At 40.7% G+C, this 19635-nt stretch overlaps 1 protein-coding gene across 4 annotated transcripts in view; it reads left to right on the forward strand.

The window, feature by feature from the left end:
* CTNNA2 (catenin alpha 2) overlaps nucleotides 1-19635 on the forward strand; it is a 953020-nt gene that overhangs the window by 194576 nt on the left and 738809 nt on the right. For all 4 annotated transcript variants that reach the window (XM_044379734.1, XM_044379740.1, XM_026481889.2 and 1 more), the window contains exon 3: nucleotides 7637-7803. In XM_044379734.1, the coding sequence (XP_044235669.1) occupies nucleotides 7637-7803 (167 nt within the window). The remainder of the gene's footprint in view (nucleotides 1-7636; nucleotides 7804-19635) is intronic.

A 19635-nucleotide genomic window follows, 5' to 3' on the forward strand; every position in this document is an offset into this window, starting at 1 on the left:
CTTTGGAGCTGTTCTGGCCACTGAGGCAGGACTGTAACAAGGCCATGTGGTTATTTCAGATTTTGTTAGGTGAGAAAGAAGTTTCAGTTTGCTTGGGTCACACTACCCTTTCTTGGTCTCCCAACCACTTTGGGGTTATCCCTGATTAGAATGTCACTTAGCTGGGAAGCTGGCCCCACCCAGCCACCTGACCTCCCACAGGTCAATCGCCACTTAGTTTTTGTGTCTTTATATGGAAAGTAAGAGTGAGGTGCTAGACAAGGATAAAGAGGTCCTACCCAGATCAGAAATCCTCCAGTCTCACAATCAGTTCAGGGACAATGGAACCATCAGCCTTCTGTCATTTTCCATGTAATTTCTTGTTTGCTCAGAGTTGCTTGGAAAAACAAAGAAAGATAAAAAGCCCAGAGTCCACTACCTTTGGTAGAATGATAAAGGAACAAGCAGAATTCCCATTTTATAGTAATTACATGGTTTTAATGTAGTTTGCACGGTACCTACTTTTTATGTATATAAATATTATTCATGTTAATTTTAATTATTTAATATTATAATTAACTGTATTAATATACATTACATGCATAATAATATAACATGTATGCATATATTGTGTTTAATATTGTAATTAATTATATATTAGTTATTAATATACTGTATAATTATTATTAATTATATGTGATTGTAGCATATAGCATCATATAGCATCTAAATATATTCTATATTTAGATGCATATAAGGCTTTGTTTGCATATTTAGGCCAAAAATTATTTTGCTTCTGGTAACAGAAGGACATGAACTGTGCCAGCACTTCTATAGATGCTCGGTGCTGGAAGTGACAGGATCTGCAGGAGGTAGCTTATTTTAATGCAGAATTTGCTTGAGAAGATACATGATTTCATCATCTCTGAGTCTCAGTGAAAAATTCTGATTGTCGACCTTTCCTCCTAATCACGGATTTGAGTCATAACCACCCTGGGGTGAAATGCACACATTCCTCTCTCAAGTTCTTGATTGTTTCCAAAAAAGTTTTAAGACTTTTTTCCCTGTTGATAGCAAATGCTCACGTGGGCAAAACAAAGGAGAAGCAAAGGTGTTGCAACCTCCACTCTCCCCTGCCTCTCTCAAACCTTACAGCTTCCCTGCTGCGGGCTGAGCTCACAAGACCGACTTGGGGGGAAAGTGGAAGAAAATATTCATATTATGTCCCTGATAAATTCACAGCATTCAGGATTTTGTCCTTTCTTCTTGCTTCAGCAGCAGTTGGATATGTTTTGTTTATTTATTTAAAGACTTATTTATTTATTTGAGAGAGAGAGAGACAGGGAAAAAGAGTGGGCATGTGAGCTGAGGGAGGAAGAGAGAGAACCTCAAGCCAACTTCCTGCTGAGCACAGAGCCCAACTCAGAGCTTGATCTCAAGACCCTGAGATCATGACCTGAGCCAAAATCAAGAGTCAGGTGTTTAACCGACTGAGCTACCCAGGGCCCCCAGGATATTTTTTAAAACATAAAGTGCCAGGCCTGCTGTCCTTTGCCCAACATTCATTGAGTAACTCTACCCTGTCAAATATAGGTTAAGTGCTAGGAATAAAGAAATAAATTTGCTACAATTATGTTTTGTATCCTAAGCTTATAGTCTTGGCAAAGGGCTGAAGACTCAAATGTGTGCAGCATAGGCAGTCAAAAATCAGTCCCAAGAAGAGACAATAGGGAGTGGTAGAGCCTGGAAATAATTGGAGGAATGTCTTTATTTAGTTCTTCCTCTCCTCCTCCCTCCATCCTTTTCCTTCCTTTCTTCTTCATAATACTCTGCTAACTAAATAAAATAGTGTACTAATCCTCAACTCCTAATACAGATCCAGAGGAAATATGTAAACAAATAATTTTAATACAGTAAGTAGAATCTTAAAAGTTACTCCTTTTTTTTTAAATGATTTTTTATTATATTATGTTAGTCACCACACAGTACATCCCTAGTTTTTGATATAAAGTTCCATGATTCATTACTTGCGTATAACACCCAGTGCACCATGCAATACGTTCCCTCCTTACTACCCATCACCGGTCTATCCCATTCCCCCACCCCCCTCCCCTCTGAGGCCCTCAGTTTAAAAGTTACTTCTGAATCACAGTTGTTAATAGCACAGACCCTAGAGCCACCATGGCTTTGAATGCTGGCTCCACCATTCACCAGCTGTTTGACCTGAGGCAAGTAATCTTCCTTTGCTCTCTTCAGTTCCCTCAGGTGTAAATGGTGACAATGCAAGTATTTACTTCATCAGGTTCTCTTGAGCAGTAATTGAGTTATAATGTATAAAGCTCTTCAAACAGAACGTGGCACACCATGAGCTCTAAATAGACTGTTCTTAGTAGGAAAGAGAGAAGACAGCACATGTTATGATATTAAGTCTGAATAGACACAACCTGATAAAATCTTAAAATGGAAGGAATCCTGAGTCACCTTGTGGGCACCATCTACTTGCTGCTGGAATAAGCCCAGAAGAGACTATTCCTCAGTGTTTACTCATGCAGTTAGTTCAGCTCATCCTTTCCTGTACACCAGCCAACTCTGGATAATTTTATCAAGGGAGTGCTCACTTTTGTCTTCAAAAAAGGAGCCAAGAGACATAGTGTAAAGTGTCAGGATCTCCTCTGGTAACCTTGTAACTTCCATGGTGTTCTCTACACTGACTGTTCCTGGTGTTTGTATTTGTTCGTTTGTTTTGTTTGTTTTTTAAATTGGAAGATCTAATTGGCTTTATTAAGCAATTCATGAATTGGGCAGCATCCCATTTAGCAAATAGAGAAATGCTCCTCACATTGACCATTCAATTTAGCATTTCATTTGCTTTATCTCAAATGAAGATATATATTTCCCACCATGCTTCAAAAATGAGCTAACCACAGCAGTAAGTGGTTTTTTACCATTGCATTTCTTTACAAATTCTACAATGTAATCAAAATGATAAAACATTCAGAAGATGTGCACCGTCCACTCAATTATTTAAAAATTCTGTTGTGTCTCTTCTTTCGCTGTCTCTGTGTGTGGCTCAATGGGGATGTACAGTTTGGGGGACAGAAGTAGCCAAGAATTTTTGAAGCAGTGGTCAGGTACTAGACCTCACTAATCTTCTCTTAAAATATATTGCATTTTCTTCACTGCTGTAGAGGATCCATTTCTCAGGATCTTTTAAGATTTGTACCTCAAGGAAAATATGTGTGAAAAATGTTCTGAGGCAGCCTAGGTTATTGTGAAAAGGGAACAAGTCATAGCTAAGAGGGTTAGAACTTTTTGCTCTTTATCTCTCGTTTTCTCTAGGAAGTCTACAATGGGAAAATATCAAGAACTGAACCATCACTATGTGCCAGGTACTTTATGCAATTAGACAAAAATCTACGTAGTTAAGGAGAATTTAAATAACTAGACAAAAGAGAATATGCAGTTTTATATATTATATAGGATAACTGCTGGTTAAACACATAGACATAGAGAACTTTCTGGAAGACAGCTTAACACTCTCTGAACCTAGCTTTTCATCATTCCCTTTTCCGCCACTTCTCAAAGTTTTCCCATAGTTTGTTTCTCAAGTATTGAAACACAGCTTCTGTTGCATGCAGGCTCGCCCTTCAAAGGATGTACCACATGGTATTCATGCTATTTTGGTTCATAATCTGCTTCTGAAATGACTTTTCTACTCCTGATACTCTGTCCTCTGCATGTTATCCCTCTCTTCTATGTATTATTACCATCCTGCGTTATTCCGCATTTGAGTTGATATTACCTCAAGCTTTTGCACAATTATCTGTCCATCCCCCAGTGCCGCCTCGGTAGCACAAGAACCAGAACAAGCACCAGTCTGAAAGCCAAGCACTGGAACCGTTTGGGAGGGGAGTCATTTTCTGCCTTAAAACAATAAATATTTTTATTGGGCAGCTGTTTTCTTGCTTCTAAATTATTGTGTATGCAGGAGTGGAATCAACCAACAAAAAGCACTTCCAAACCTTTAACCAAGAGTTCATGAGCTATCTTGTCATGGAGAGGACCACAGTGATGGTGGTAGCAGTAATATTAATGACAGTAATGAGTAAGCCTCCAGTAGGGGTAAAGCCTTGTGCTGGGTGCTTTGACTGCATCACCTCTAACCTTTAACCCTAATGGCAGTCCTCATTATTTTGGCCCCTGTTTTGCAGTTGAGGTGACTGAAACACAAAACTTGAATAATCACTGAGTCTAATTTTTGGTAATGGTTGGGGTGGAGTCAGGGTAATGATCCTAGATCTTTGTGATTTTGAAGATTACTTATCTTTTAATCTATGACTTATATACCTCTATATAGTTTTTAGAACAGTACTTATATAATAAACCTTTATATAAAAGCACTGTGTGCATATTAATTGCTATTATTTCCCTTTGGTCACTTATTTGGAGATATTAATTCTTCTTCTTTCCAGAAGGTGGTAAGTGCCTTGAGGAGACCCAAAACTTTACTATGGATGACCTGCTCTGAGCTTAGGTCCATATCAAGTAATTGAGATTGAACACAATGGTGTATATATAAAAGAAACAGGAAGATCTATTATCCCCTCTTCATTGATCCCTTCCATCTCCTACACATGCATGCTGTTTCTTAGCTAAATATTTTACTCTTACAGAAAAAGCAGTTCCCTGGGAAAATAGCTAATTTTATCCTGATAAACTCGCTTATCATTGCATAATATAGATTTCCATTTTAATTCAGTAATCTTAAAACTACAGGGATATAAAATGCATTAAAGTTGTAGTTGACTTCAGATTGCTTTTCCTTTAAAATCTTTAACAACATGAAATCATTTGTACCTGCTTAAAATGAGTTTTTAGTTGTAATTTAAATTGAATTAAATCATCTTCTATTTATCTAAAAATAATCTCAGAATTTAGCATGAGATTTCCATTTGAGAGTCACATTTTCTCATGTGGGTCTCTCTCCTTTTCTCAATCTCTATCCTCCTCCCCGCCCCTCCCCTCTCACAAACATCTCCAGAGTTCCTTTCTGGGGTGCCTGTGTGGGGGCCCCAGGTTGATGAGCTCCACCTGACAGTTCTATGCTGCTGTGTGTTACTCCTAACTTTAAAGCAGTATTGCTGCCTGAATGGCCAGCATCTGGATTAAGTGGCGTTATACTGACCTTTTATATAAAAACCTGACCTTGAATATTAGTTTGATTAGGCATGGTATGGTTCCTCCATGTGCTGAGGGGTGCAACTGAGCTCACCTCCTAAGGCCCTTTGCTTACAGAGTAGCCCTACCTGAGTGACCTACTGTTACTATGGCTCGTATACCAATTTAACTTGCAGAATTTGGGATCAACCATGTAGCTCACTGGGTTTATATGTAGAGTAAATCTCCCCTTTCCTTGACTAAGTAGATTCATTCCAGCAGCAGCTGCTCCACCCATTAATACCATATGCAGATATGTCCATCTTTAGCTGTGGTGACCTTCTCAATATTTCATTTAATTCACCTACCATTGTGAATGTTCTTTCCCATTGCACTATGCAGAGTGAGAATGAGATCGTCTTCTCCCCACAGCACGGATATCTGACAACGAGTCCTTTTTTTCCAGAGCTCGGGGGATGGGGAAGAGATTTATGTAATCCTGTAGCAAGGGTGGGACACCTGGATTAAATATGTATTTCCTAATTGCCAACCTCTACCCTAAACTTTATATAGTCCTGAAGGGCCAGACATCTTGGAGATTCACCTATGTGCCAGTATGGTTATGAATTGTTATATATTTCTCCCATGTTGTTGTATATCAAGCTATTTGTTTGTGTCTAGGCATTGGGACTAAGCTGGTCGGCTATACAATATGCTTATTGTAGATGGTAGCTTCTTTTAAAAATCTAACAGTGCAATACATTTCCTGACACACCTTCATTTTCCAAGCATGAAAAATATCTCTCCGAGGGTTTAAATAACTGTAACATTGAGTGAATTACATTATATTCTGATCTGCTTGTGAAATGCTAAGAGGTATTTTTTTTTTTTCCTCTTGTAGCTTAGGATAAATTAGAGGAAGCACAGTCTTTCAATGATATAATTGACGTTATTTAAATGGGCTAGGTTTTGATTAACAGATGAGAAATAATCATTTCTATAAATAAAATATTGAATGAATTGTTTTACCCTAAATTAAATAATTGGTCATATTAACTTCTATTCTGCAAGTTTACTGACAAAGCTTTTATTGCTTCTGTATATGCTCTGCTGTGTGAGGCTTCATTACGCTGCTTCCCAGGCCCTTCTACCCCCAGGAGCTACCCAGTCCCCTGAAAGGGGACCTGTGTCATCCTAGTCAGCAATCCCCTTTGCTTCCCACTTCTGGTTTTTTTTGTACTAATACTTAATATTCACCAACCACTCACCTTCTCTCCGGTCTTCACCTCTTATCAGTCCCTAAATCCAGTCTTTCTCTAATACAGATCTCACTAATATTCCCTTCCTTTCTGTATCCTGTTTCTATTTCCCTGGTCCATCCAGGCCCTCATTATTGCTTCTCTCAGACTCTCATGCATTTGCCCTAATAACTACTGTCTCTGCCCTAAGCTTGTCTCCTTCAGTTTATTTTATGCAATGTAGCCAAAATAAAAATCTATTAATGTTACTTCTCTCCCTGCTGAGGAGCCAGTTCAGATCTCTTTCATGGCTTCCCAAACACCACCACCTCTCCTTTGTACCCCTTCCTCACTGTGCCTCCCATGTGACTATGGTTCCTCCCACTCAGTATCCTTCTCCAGCGTTCAGAGCCTTGCACGGTGCTCATGCTGCCAAGGGTGCTCTTCCTGCCACCGTCTTTCTGGTGAACACCTCTTCGTTCTTCAACGCCCATCAAAGTTGACGGCTTCTCCCAGCCTCACACTAAATAAGTAAATCACTCCCCCTTCTTTGTCTACATCCTGAATCGTATGTGTATTGTGGTATATAGTCATACATATTATGAGTACGTATTTACATCATGTTTCCTTGTTAGATTGTGAACTCCTTGAGACCAGGGTGCCCTCAGTCACCTTTGTAATTCCGGAGCTTAATAATATCTGACATAGTATGGGTTTGTTGAATTGGTTCAATTCTATATTAGAGAATATCTTCTTAGCAAAGTATCAAAACTCTGCATTTGGGGTATCTCTATGGTCTATTATTGTCTGATTAGTTCAATTAAGAATACAGTGTTAATGGGGCCAGGGTTTTAGTTTCATTCCTCTGTGGAGCAGTTAACATTGTACCTCAACTGTCAGTAAGCTCAACTAGCTGCCTAGTAAATCCCATTGGTTCCAAGGGAGATGGAGAGTGAGAACGATTAAGGTCAGGGCAAATTCATCTCAACTATCAGACAAATTGAATTGAATATATTCCTTATTGATGTTTAAAGCACAATTTCACACTTCTGTGTGAAATGAACACCTTATTTTGTCCACAGCCCCTGTCTAATGTGCACTGATGCATTTGACTTGAAAGGTGGGCTGTGATGGAGGTGGCAGGAGGACCTCCTGTTCATGGCGGGTTTTGCAATAGGAACAATCATCATCCATCCACAGATCTTTATGATTGCTAGCCTCTGAGCTTCCTGTCTACCCACACGCCTGTCTTTGTCTTGCAGGTGAGACAATGCGCATCGCCTCTTCAGAGTTTGCTGATGACCCGTGCTCATCGGTGAAGCGTGGCACCATGGTGCGGGCGGCAAGGGCTTTGCTTTCAGCTGTAACACGCTTACTCATCCTGGCGGACATGGCGGATGTCATGAGACTTTTATCTCATCTGAAAATTGTACGTATGTGGAAGTTATCAAAACTTGCTTTATAGGGGTTGCAATACTGACCCTGTATTCTGGAGCTCGGACCTGCACTAATGATGTTTCACTGCTCACCGGCTCGCTTACTCACCGAAATGGTATTACCCCCAATTTTTCTAATACTAAAATTATATTCAATAATTTACTCAGAAAGTTGTAGTGGATTCACTTGAGTTTGGATCCCCCCCCCTTACTTCTTGGAGTGCAAAACAGTATATTCTTTTAGCCTGCAGAGGCTGGGCATGGTGTACCTGCCTTAGTCCTATCTTGAGATTCAGATTAGAGCTGGTCCATGTGGTAATTCAGAGGAGGTCAGCTCTTCTGGTTAGCTGGCCAAATGACCACCTATGCCCACCTTAATAAGGATCATGTGCTAAATTACATTTCGTTACCTGCTCCAGACTTGCACTTTCATAGAATTATGGACTTTGAACGTACCTTAGGCTTGCAATAAAGAGCCCTATATACCCATCTCATGGCTAAGGACAATCTTGTTGCACCAACCCTGGCATCTAACATAACTGGGCACTTACATGTCCCACTAACCCATAGACTCCTATTATAAGTACCTCACTTGTCCTAGTTCCTTGGTTTCTTTCAGCTCTTTTGTTTCCTAATGGAATTGGATCCCTACCCTAAGTCACAAATTTTACTGGACCAGGGGCCAAGGCACCCTTTGCAGTTCTTGACAACTAGGCCTCTCTCTGTTTTTCTAGTTGCTGACTGGCATCAGTCCTCTGAACTAAGTCCTCTGAGCTATGATGTAACTCAATTGCTTAAGAATATGGCTTCTGCCTAGAGAGTTTCTATTCCATGCCCTCAGTGAATTTCATTCCTGGACATTTGACACCAATCTCGGACTGATCTCAGGGTCCTTAGATGAGGAATGTGAACCATGGGTTTTCTTTTTTTTGGGAATCAACCTATTGCTGGTTTCGTTCCCCTAGCTGTGGCCATTACTGGCTTATTTTCCCTATTATGCAACCCTCGAGGTCTTACTTTCTTTGTCAGTGAAATGAACAGTCAGGGGGCAAGTGAGATAAGGAAATGAGTAATGAGTGCCCACTCTCACCTCACCTTCCATCTCGATTTGTTCTATTGGGGAATTCAAGAAATTTATAAAACAACAAGTGGTTCTCTGTCAAAAAGGCTTGGGTAGCACCTGAGCTGGCCCCAATAAAAAAGCCATGATTCTAAGTTGTGTATAAACTCCTTGATATTATTAAACCTCTCCACTTCCAACACATGCAGCGTGAGTTCCATGGTCAGATGCCACAGAGCAGGGTGCAGCTCTTCTTGGTTTCTGTAAGGGCACGTGAGGAGCCAAGGGCACAAAGCAGAACCTGCTTGGGAGTTTCCTCTCAGATTTTTCTGAGAACAGGCCTGGAAAATCCAGGAAAGGCTCTTGCGGTTTGGATGAGGTGAGCAGTATGGGAGAGACTTTACCTATTTCAGAGGTTATCAAGGGAAATAGTAAAACGTTATGATTTGCTATAGTATTGACTCATACATGACACATATATGATTCCAGGATTTAGCTACTGGAATAAGATTAACTTTAATATTGGTTTGATGTCCACTTGCCAACCTGTGTCGTCATCCACCACATAACCTCCTTACATATCAGATGCTTTATCTGTTAATATGGGACTAATGGCAGTATAGCCCTCAGGGTTGTGAGAGATTTAAAATGGGTGCAATTCCTATGCAGCATTTCTCACAGAGTTTGGTGCAAAGTAAGTGTGTGGTAAATGACAGCCATGTTGCTATTTTCAGATCCCTGGAACCCGTTGACTGCACTGGTGGCTGTCATTCCCGAGGTTTCAAGTGTTCTATATGCATCTTTTAAGCAAACAAATTACTTTGTTCTCTAGTGTGTGGGAGAAGTAGTTTTGTTATCTTTCCCTTACATCATGCTTAGTCTTCAAAGGCCACATTCTCAGAAAGATCTTTCCCCAGATGGACAATCTTCCTTTCCCAGGGGAGAAAGGACTGAACCTAAAGAAATTAACTTTACATCCCATATGTTATTGTGTGGTGCCACGGAAGGCCCCTTTCAGCCATTCCTATTTAGTGATGACAGGCTGACTCTTCTCCCCGAGCTGCCCACGAGCAGAGAGGGCTCCCCGTGAGTCCAGGATGCCATGTGAGGTGCAACACCGTTCCCGCCTTTAATCCTGCCTTTCTACCCACTTGTTTTGACCAGTCCTGTCAGCTGATCATATCACCGCGGCCTGCCGTCCTGGGGAGTCAATTGTATTCTCTTCCCGACACAGCAGATTAAGGGAAGTTTAAAAAAAAAAAAAGGGTTTAGCACAAAATCACGGAAAGGTCAACCCAGCAATATTAAGTAGTCCTGTCAGACTGTCAGTAGTAGAATTAAAAATGATCGTAGACTAAATAACACATTTGTTCTGCCTGGGGCGCAGGCTCTGTGGAGAGCAGCAGCGGTGGGATGTTGCCCTCTTGTGGAGCGAGTAGGAACTGCAGTGCCCGGGCGGCCACTGCGCTCAGGCTGTGGCCGGTCTCACACTGTGGGTTCAGGTCAGTCAGGCTTTCATATCATGGGGCTATTGCTCCGCGCACCCCCTCAGAAAAAAACGCCCACAATGTGTCAACAAGACATTACAAATGAACATGGTATATAATTCTGCTTTAGCTTTCCGTTCTTTTCCGTTGAAGTGCATTCTCTCATGAACAAGCAAGTGTCGTCTGCAAGCATCTGTTTGTCTTTAACTCATATGCAGAAATTATCCTTATGTGTTTGGATGGGGCGGGTTAGAAATGGTCATCTACACCTTTTTTAGGGCTTTTTCCAGATAAAAAATGGTGGTTTCCTTACCACAAACAAAAATTGGTAAGAAAAAAGAGTGACAGGTGATTTTCCATAAAAGTAGTTGTTCCGTGTTCTTTTGGTTCAGATGCTTGAGTAATACCCTCCATGAGTCTGCAGCGTCCTGCCGTGGTAACCTTTTTATGTTTAAGCATTATGCATTTTAGTTTTTATCTCTTAGGCCATATGCCAAATTTTTATTGCTCTTCTTTCCAGATCATGATTTTTTTCTCATTTCTGAATAACATACAGGAACACAGATGGAATTGCCTTATCAGAAACTTATATTCATGTTTTTCCATCAATAATTCACTGAATAGATGAAGGATAGTGAGTTTATTCTCCTGAAATACCTGCTTTCGTTCTCTGCCCTGCACCCCAATGAGTAATTGCCAGCAAATCAAGTAGTCAGGAGCAAATATAATTCACACTGTAAAAATGAGTAAAGAATTAGGGTATCTGTGGAGATGGTGTGAATTGGCATGGTATAGGTCATTGCATCTGCTACCTTGAAATTATTTTCGGAAACTTATGTTTACATGACTGCTAAAGAGCTGTCTTTTCACGTGACATACAAATATTCTAGTTGCCCATATGAAGCTCCTTGTTTGGTTATGTAAGTATTTGTGTGGGCTTTAATGTTGAGCTCTTTTTTAAACATGTTAAGGATTCTCATGACTGCCAAAGGTTTTTGCTACTGTACTTGTTTTGAATTCAGGATGATAATGATGGAATTGTGGGTGACATATAGTTCAAAGGTGGGTTATCACCCAGGTGGAAATTTGATGTTCCTGAGCAGAGCTAAAGTAATCATTTGCACATCAGACATCATTAAAAAATACTGAATTATAACCACTTTCCTTGTTGAAGTTGCTGGTGAGTGATTCCCTAGCCAGTCATCTGATATATCCTGCAATCAGTTGACATTGTCAGTATGTTAGGTTGATATGTGGCATTTTAGACTTTTCAAGGAATCCTGCATTGCAATCGATTATCATGAAGAGGGATATTTATTTTCCTTAGACTCTGAGTTAATGTAATCAGAATGTATTGTCAATTCTTAGCATTGGCGATGGCATTACACACACAAACTCATCTTGACATGTATTTGTTAGAGAAAACCACCCCCTTTTTTCTATCCTCAGTGTAGGTCCTGGAATTACGATATTCTTGATCATCTCAGAATTTCTCTCTAGAAAGTGGAATGGCAAAATAGAAAAACAACAACCCCATAAGCAGTTTCCCAGAGAAGTCAGATTACTTTCAGAGCCATCAGGGGCCAGATCTAATGCTGCTATCCCCTTGCTTGGGAGGCATTGATGAGGCTGACTTTAATATTACCTGTGCTTTTTGTGACATTAGCCTAAAATAGTGTTGTGTGTCCTCAGTAATGGATTATTTCTCAATAGTTGCCTGTTTAGTCCTACAGCTCTAATGTAGCTCTGGTGTTTGGAGAACAGCAGTTAATTGATGTAAAATAGCCTTGTCTCTGATTATAAAGATAGAAAGTATTGCCCACGTTCTTAGCATGTCTTTTTTCTTAAAGATTTATTTGTTTGAGAAAGAAAGAGAGTGTGTGCGGGGGAAGGGCAGAGGGAAGGGAAGAGAAATCCTCAATCAGACTCCCCACTGAGCATGGAGCCAGATGCGGGGCTCAATCCCGAGACCCGAGATCATGACCTGAGCCGAGATCAAGAGTCAGACACTTAACCGACTGAGCCACTCAGGTGCCCCTCAGCATATCTTTTCTGTCAGAGCTATCGTGGCATTAACTTCATATAGCTGGGTTGTTTGGAATTTATTTATGTATTCAGTTATCCTTTTAAGAAGTACTTATTGGATGCCTACTCTATACAAGGCACTGTGCTTAGATAACTTTGAAGGTGAGTAAGTCTCAGCTCCTGCCTTCGAAACTTTATAGGCTACTGGGGGAGACATTAAGAAAGAAAGCACTACATGTTGGGAAAATGTGCATATTGCTCTGATCTCACCTACAATAAAAATATAATTAGGATGTTTTCCACTTTAAATAACAGAAACCCAACTCAACTTGGTATTTTAAAAAGGGAATATATTGGCTCACCAAACTAAGAAGTCTAGAGGAAATTAGCTTTAGGCAAGGCTTGATCAAGGCACAAAAAATGTGACAAGAACCAGGTTCCTATCTCCTTTTCTTCATGAAGGACATTCTTCTCTGTAAGCCCTTTTCTCACAGTCTCAAGATAGCTGCTAACCATTCTCAAGTTTATACACTTCTAGACTAAAGATGGCAAGCAAAGGAAATTCTCTTCCCTAATAGCTCAGATAAAAGTTCCACAGTCTTGTTAGTCCTGTTGGCTTATGAGTTAGGTGCTTACCTCTGAGTTAATTATTTAGATGGGGAATGGGATATGCTGATTTTTAAAATTTGGTCAGCACTTAACTCCTTTCCCTCACCATTCCCCAAGCCAATGATGGGATCAGTGTTGGTCATGTAAGGATAATATGAGGAAGGGTGATGTGGCTGGGAGAAGGAGGTCTCAGGATTGGGTCTCATTATATTGAATGAGATTTGCCTTTCCCAAAACCAATATCTTGGATCAGATTTGAGAGGCTGGGGTCACAAGTTCAAGCCTAAGCTAGGGCCTAAAAGTTGAGGGTGACTGGAAAGAAGTTAGTCCCATCAGAAGAGTTGGGGGATGTATCATTCTGTGCAATAATGAGATTGAAACTACACATTAATTACAGCAGGGAGAGTTTAATATGGAAAAATTTTAACTGCAATAGCACATTAGAGTCATAAGGGACTGGGTAACAAGAAGAGAGCTCTAAGGACCATGGCAAATATTAGGAGCAGCTGCTACCCCAAGGACTCAGAGCACTTCAGGGAGACCCCCTACCACCACCCTGAGCCAGGGCCAAGATAGATTTTCGTACTTTGCTTTATAACAAGTCACTGAGGTGCCACCCAAGCTAATGGAACTTGCTGGAAATCTGCCCTTAGGGTGTCAAAGAAAAATGCTCATCAAGAGGGGTCTCACTGGGGGCATTCCACTATAGCATCATCCAGGGCAGACCATGCTAAGGGTAGCTGCTGGCCACCTGGTGCTGGAGAGGCTACCTCTGCTGCAGAACCTGTGGAGGGAGCATACCCGAACCAAGAAACAAGACCTTTTCCACCTTGGTTGCCACCCAGCACTCTCTAGTAATGAGGCTTAACATCAGGCCAAATGGGAAAGGAATAATATTTCAAGGGCCTAGCCATGTTTAGACAGAGTAGGCCAGTGTGTGAATTTGGATTTGATAACTAGCTCAGTGAAAGAGAATTTACTGAATAGCAAAAGGGATGCTCATTGCCTTAAGAAAGGAGATGGATTCAGGTCAGACAACAGACTTCAGCTACAGAGAACTTCACAAACCAAGGGAAAGAACAAAGGCATGAGAGTAAGAGGAGGGACTTGGGGTGTCCTCAATGTAATAATTGATTCTGTGTTGTTGGAGCGTAGAGGGCAAGGTGGAGAAAGGCGCTAACAGAGTTGGACAGGGAGACACATGTTCCCCAGAGAACGTGATGATTCGGTTGGACTCTACCTGTGGATTGTGGGGAGCCATCGAGTACGTCTAAGCATTGGAGTCAGATTCAAGATTTAGATAAATAATTCTGCTAGTGATGTGGAGAAAGAATTGGAAGAGGGGTGAGTCTAAATAAGGAGACAGATGAAGAGACCATTGAGATTATCCAGGCCAATGAATAAAAGAGGCTGGGCAAAGGCAATGGCAGTGTGTACTGTGAAAAGGAGGTTAGTTTTAAAGATTTTAAAAAGGTGGAATGGCTAGAACCCAGAGACTGATCAGATGGGACAGGTTCCTAGTGGATATTCATAATCAGCTGATCAATATAATCCAAAACCTTTATAAACCTATCTTTTTCTGGGAAGCTGATGCAGCAGAGCTGCGGAGTTGAAAGCATGAACTCCGGAGCAAACTACCTTAGTTTAGACCCAGGCTCTCACACTCACTTGCTGTGAGGCCTTTTTGGAAGCTTGCGTAACTGCTTTGACCTCAGTGTCTCCTCTGTAAAGTAAAAATAGGAAAACTATCAACTGCAAAGGGCTGTTTTCTGGGACAAAATTAGTTATATGTAAGCCATTTAGAACAGTGTCTGCTACATCTCATAAGTACTCGGTGACACTGAATAGTGTCATTTTTCTTGCACCAGCTGAAAATAACTTCGGAAATATAAGCTATATTACTGTTGTGCTTCATAAAACATGACACCTAAAGAATACATGACACTAGCATTTAATCATTCTTGCTTTCTGATGAAATCATTTTCTTGTTAACAAGAAAACAAAATTTAATCAGGAGGGGCAGCTTATCAAGGAAAGAGAATATTTAATCAAGAAGGCCAGCTTTAGAAGGCAGAGACGTAAAATATAATGATGCTGGGATAACAGTGGTCAAACCAGAGTACATGGCTAAACAAGTAAAGTAATGAGAAGTACAATTTTACATCCACTCATGTATTTACTTGGCCAACTACTATTTCCAAGATATTTGAAAAAAAATAATTTTTTTAGGGAGGCTCCATGCCCAGCATGGAGCCCATTGTGGGGCTTGAACTCACTACCCTGAGATCAAGACCTGAGCTGAGATCAAGAGTCAGAGGGTGCTTAACCAACTGAGCCACCCAGGTGCCCCCAAGATAAAATTTTTAATTTAGCCATAAAACCAGATACTAATAATAGAGTTATATATGACTTACTAAATAGTTTCATCGATGTCACTTAAAATCCAATGAACTCGATATGCCTGGTAGGACCCTGGAATGAGGTCAGTCTGCCCCAGTGGAATTTAGGATTGTTATGCCAACGATTTATAGCCCTGGTATGGACGGTAAATGTTAGAGGGAGAACCAGATCACACAGTCTGGGAGGGGAGGGATCAGACTCTCAGTGCAGCACTACCCCCATCCCCATATGCGTGCCTGGCTCCTAGTAGCTGCTTAACAAGTACGGAATGACTGAATGAATTCACAGACTAATTTTTTGTGTATGGAAGTAAATAAGTGAAATTCCAATCCAGAGAACTGGAGACAGATTTAAAGAGTTGATCTCAAACGATTTGACACAGCTGGAGGCTGGCAGGCAGGCCTGCTTTAGGAATGGGGGTCGAGGCTATTTTGAACAAGCTCTGTAAGACCAAGATTTTAAGAGTTTTAAGTGACAAGCTCTGAAAATAATATCTAAATCCACTAATGAAGGAAGAAGCTTTAATCTCTTTTCTAGCTCTTTGACTCTTTTTTTTAGCAATTTATTTTTATTTTGTTATAATAATTTTTTATTATGTCAGTCACCATACAGTACATCCCTAGTTTATGATGTAAAGTTCCATGATTCATTACTTGTGTATAACACCCAGTGCACCATGCAATACATGCCCTCCTTAATACCCATCCCATTCCCTCAACCCCCTCCCCTCTGAAGCCCTCAGTTTGTTTCCCAGAGTCCATAGTCTCTCATGGTTCATTCCCCCTTCTGTTTACCCCCCCCCTTTCTTCTTCCCTTTCTTCTCCTAATGATCTTCCTACTTCTTATGTTCCATGAATGAGTGAAACCATATGATAATTGTCTTTCTCTGCTTGACTTATTTCACTTAGCATTATCTCGTCCAGTGCTGTCCATGTTGCAGCAAATGTTGAGAACTTGTTCTTTTTGATGGCTGAGTAATATTCCATTGTATATATGGACCACAACTTCTTAATCCAGTCATCTGTTGAAGGGCATCTCGGTTCCTCCCATGATTTAGCTATTGTGGATAATGCTACTATGAACATTGGGGTGCATATGGCCCTTCTCTTCACTACGTCTCTATCTTTGGGGTAAATACCCAGTAGTACAATTGCTGGATCATAGGGTAGCTCAATTTTTAGCTATTTAAGGGACCTCCACACTGTTTTCCAAGGTGGCTGTACTGACTTGCATTCCTACTAAAAATGTAAGAGGGATCCCCTTTCTCCACATCCTCTCCAACATTTGTTGTTTCCTGCCTTGTCCATTTTTGCCATTCTAATTGGTGTAAGGTGGTATCTCAGTGTGGTTTTGATTTGAATTCCCTGATGGCTAATGATTTTGAACATTTTTTCAAGTGTCTGTTAGCCATTTGTATGTCTTCATTGGAAAAGTGTCTGTTCATATCTTCTGACCATTTTTTGATTTGATTATTTGTTTCTCGTGTTTTGAGTTTGAAAAGTTCTTTGTAGATCTTGGATACCAGTCTTTTATCTGTAGTGTCATTTGCAAATATCTTCTCCTATTCTGTGGGCTGCCTCTTAGTTTTTTTGACTGTTTCTTTGGCTGTGCAGAAGCTTTTTATCTTGATGAAGTCCCACAAGAAACAACAATTGTTGGAGAGGATGTGGAGAAAGGGGATCCCTCCTACATTGTTGGTGGGAATGCAAGTCGGTACAGCCACTCTGGAAAACAGTGTGGAGGTCCCTTAAAAAGTTAAAAATTGAGCTACCCTATGATCCAGCCGTTGTGCTACTGGGTGTTTACCCCAAAGATACAGACGTAGTGAAGAGACGGGCCATATGCACCCCAATGTTCATAGCAGCAATGTCCACAATAGCTAAATTGTGGAAGGAGCCGAGATGCCCTTCAACAGATGACTGGATTAAGAAGTTGTGGTCCATATATACAATGGAATATTACTCAGCTATCAGAAAGAACGAGTTCTCAACATTTGCTACAACATGGACGGCACTGGAGGAGATAATGCTAAGTGAAATAAGTCAAGCAGAGAAAGACAACTATCATATGATTTCTCTCATCTATGGAACATAAGAACTAGGATGATCAGTAGGGGAAGAAAGGGATAAAGAAAGGGGGGGTAATCAGAAGGGGGAATGAAACATGAGAGACTATGGACTATGAGAAACAAACTGAGGGCCTCAGAGGGGAGGGGGGTGGGGGAATGGGAGAGACCGGTGATGGGTAGTAAGGAGGGCACGTATTGCATGGTGCACTGGGTGTTATACACAACTAATGAATCATTGAGCCTTACATCGGAAACCGGGGATGTACTGTATGGTGACTAACATAATATAATAAAAAATCATTTAAAAAAAAAAAGTTCTTGTTTCTTTGTTGATTTTCTGCTTAGGTGATCTGTCTATTGCTGATAGTGGAGTGTTGAGGTCCCCTACTATTAACGTATTTTAATCTATATGTCTCTTTATTCTGGTTAAGAGTTGGCTTGTGTATCTTGCTGCTTCCCTGTTGGGGGCATATATATTTATAATTGTCATATCCACTTGTTGGATACATCCTTTAAGAATAATATAGTGTCCTTCTGTATCTGTAACTACAGTTGTTAGTTTATAATCTAATCAGTCTGATAAGAGATTGCTACCCCAGCTTTATTTTGAGGTCCATTGGCATGAAAAATGATTTTCCATCCCTTCACTTTCAGTCTGGATGTATCTTTAGGTTCAAGATGAGTCTCTTGTAGACAGCAAATGGATGGGTCATGTCTTTTTATCCAATCTTCAACCCTGTGGTGTTTTGTGGGAGTATTTAGGCCATTCACATTGAGAATGATTATTGAGAGATATGATTTTAATGATGTCATGTTGCCTGTAAAGTCTTTGTATAGATTGTAAATTTCTGTTCTGTATCACTCTTGGGGCCTTTTTACTTTTATAGAACCCCCCCTTAATATCTCCTGTAGGGCTGGTTTCGTGGTTATGAATTTGGTCAGTTTCTGCCAATCCTGGAAGGTCCTTATCTTTCCATCAATTCTGAATGACAGCCTTCTTGGATAAAGGATCCTTGGCTGCATGTTTTTCTTGGATAGAGCCTTAAAAATATCCTGCCAACCCTTCCTCTCATTCCAGGTCTGACGTTATTCTGATATTTTTGCCTCTGTACGTGAGAAATTTTTTTGCCCTGGCCACTTTCAATACTGTATCCTTGGATCTAATATTTGCGAATTGCAGTAAGTCATGATGTGGTTGACCTTGGGAGGGGTCCTCTCTGCCTCTTGGACATGAATGCTTGTTTCCTTTGCTAGATTAGGGAAGTTTTCAGCTACAATTTGTTCAAATATCTCTTCTAGACCTCTCCCTTTCTCCACCCCCTCGGGGATGCCGATGATTCTGACATTGGAACGTTTCATTGAGTCAGTAATCTCCCGTAATCTACATTCTTGAGATTGGATTTTTTTGAGCCAAGTTTCTGTTTCAACGTTGTCTTCTACCATCCCATCCTTCATTTCACTAATTTGTTCTTCTGCCTCATTCACCCTGGCCGTCAGAGCATCTAGTTTTGACTGCATTCGATTCATAGCATTTTTAATTTCTCCCAGATTCACTCTCATTTCCGCCTTTAGAGATTCTATATTCTCGTTAATATTTCGTTAATATTTTTTTCAAGTCTACAAAATTTTCAAGAATTTTTAGTTTCTGCCAGATTCGCTCTCATTTCCGCCCTTAGAGATTCCATATTCTCATTAACATTTTCGTTAATACTTTTTTCAAATCTATACATCATCTTGACCATTGTTACTCTGAACTCCATTTCTGATAATTTGGTTATATCCATATCCATCAGTTCTGTGGCAGAGGCCACAGACTCATTATTTTTTCATTGCTGGGGGGGATTTCTCCTTCTGGTCATTCTGATGAGGAGAGGTTGCAGGGTTGCCCAGAGCCCAAATTATTGACCAAGATCCAGGCAGTGTGCACTTGTTTTATAGGGACCTTAGGAATGTAAGCTTCTTGATTTTTTTAGCCTGCCTTCTGGGGGAGGGGCCTGCCTCACTGATATTCAGGCAAAGCTGTTTGGGTAGAGTCTCCCTGTCCCCTGGGAGGGGGGATGGGGATGGGCACAATGTGAGCTGATATTTCCGGGCTTTTGTTCTCTGGCAGCTTTCCCTGGAGGTTTTCTGTGGCTCTTCTGAGAGTCAGAGCAGCAGTGGCCTAATCCTAGCCTCT

The sequence above is a fragment of the Ursus arctos genome, unplaced genomic scaffold (assembly GCF_023065955.2).
Source record: "Ursus arctos isolate Adak ecotype North America unplaced genomic scaffold, UrsArc2.0 scaffold_8, whole genome shotgun sequence".
Taxonomy (NCBI): Eukaryota; Metazoa; Chordata; class Mammalia; order Carnivora; family Ursidae; genus Ursus; species Ursus arctos.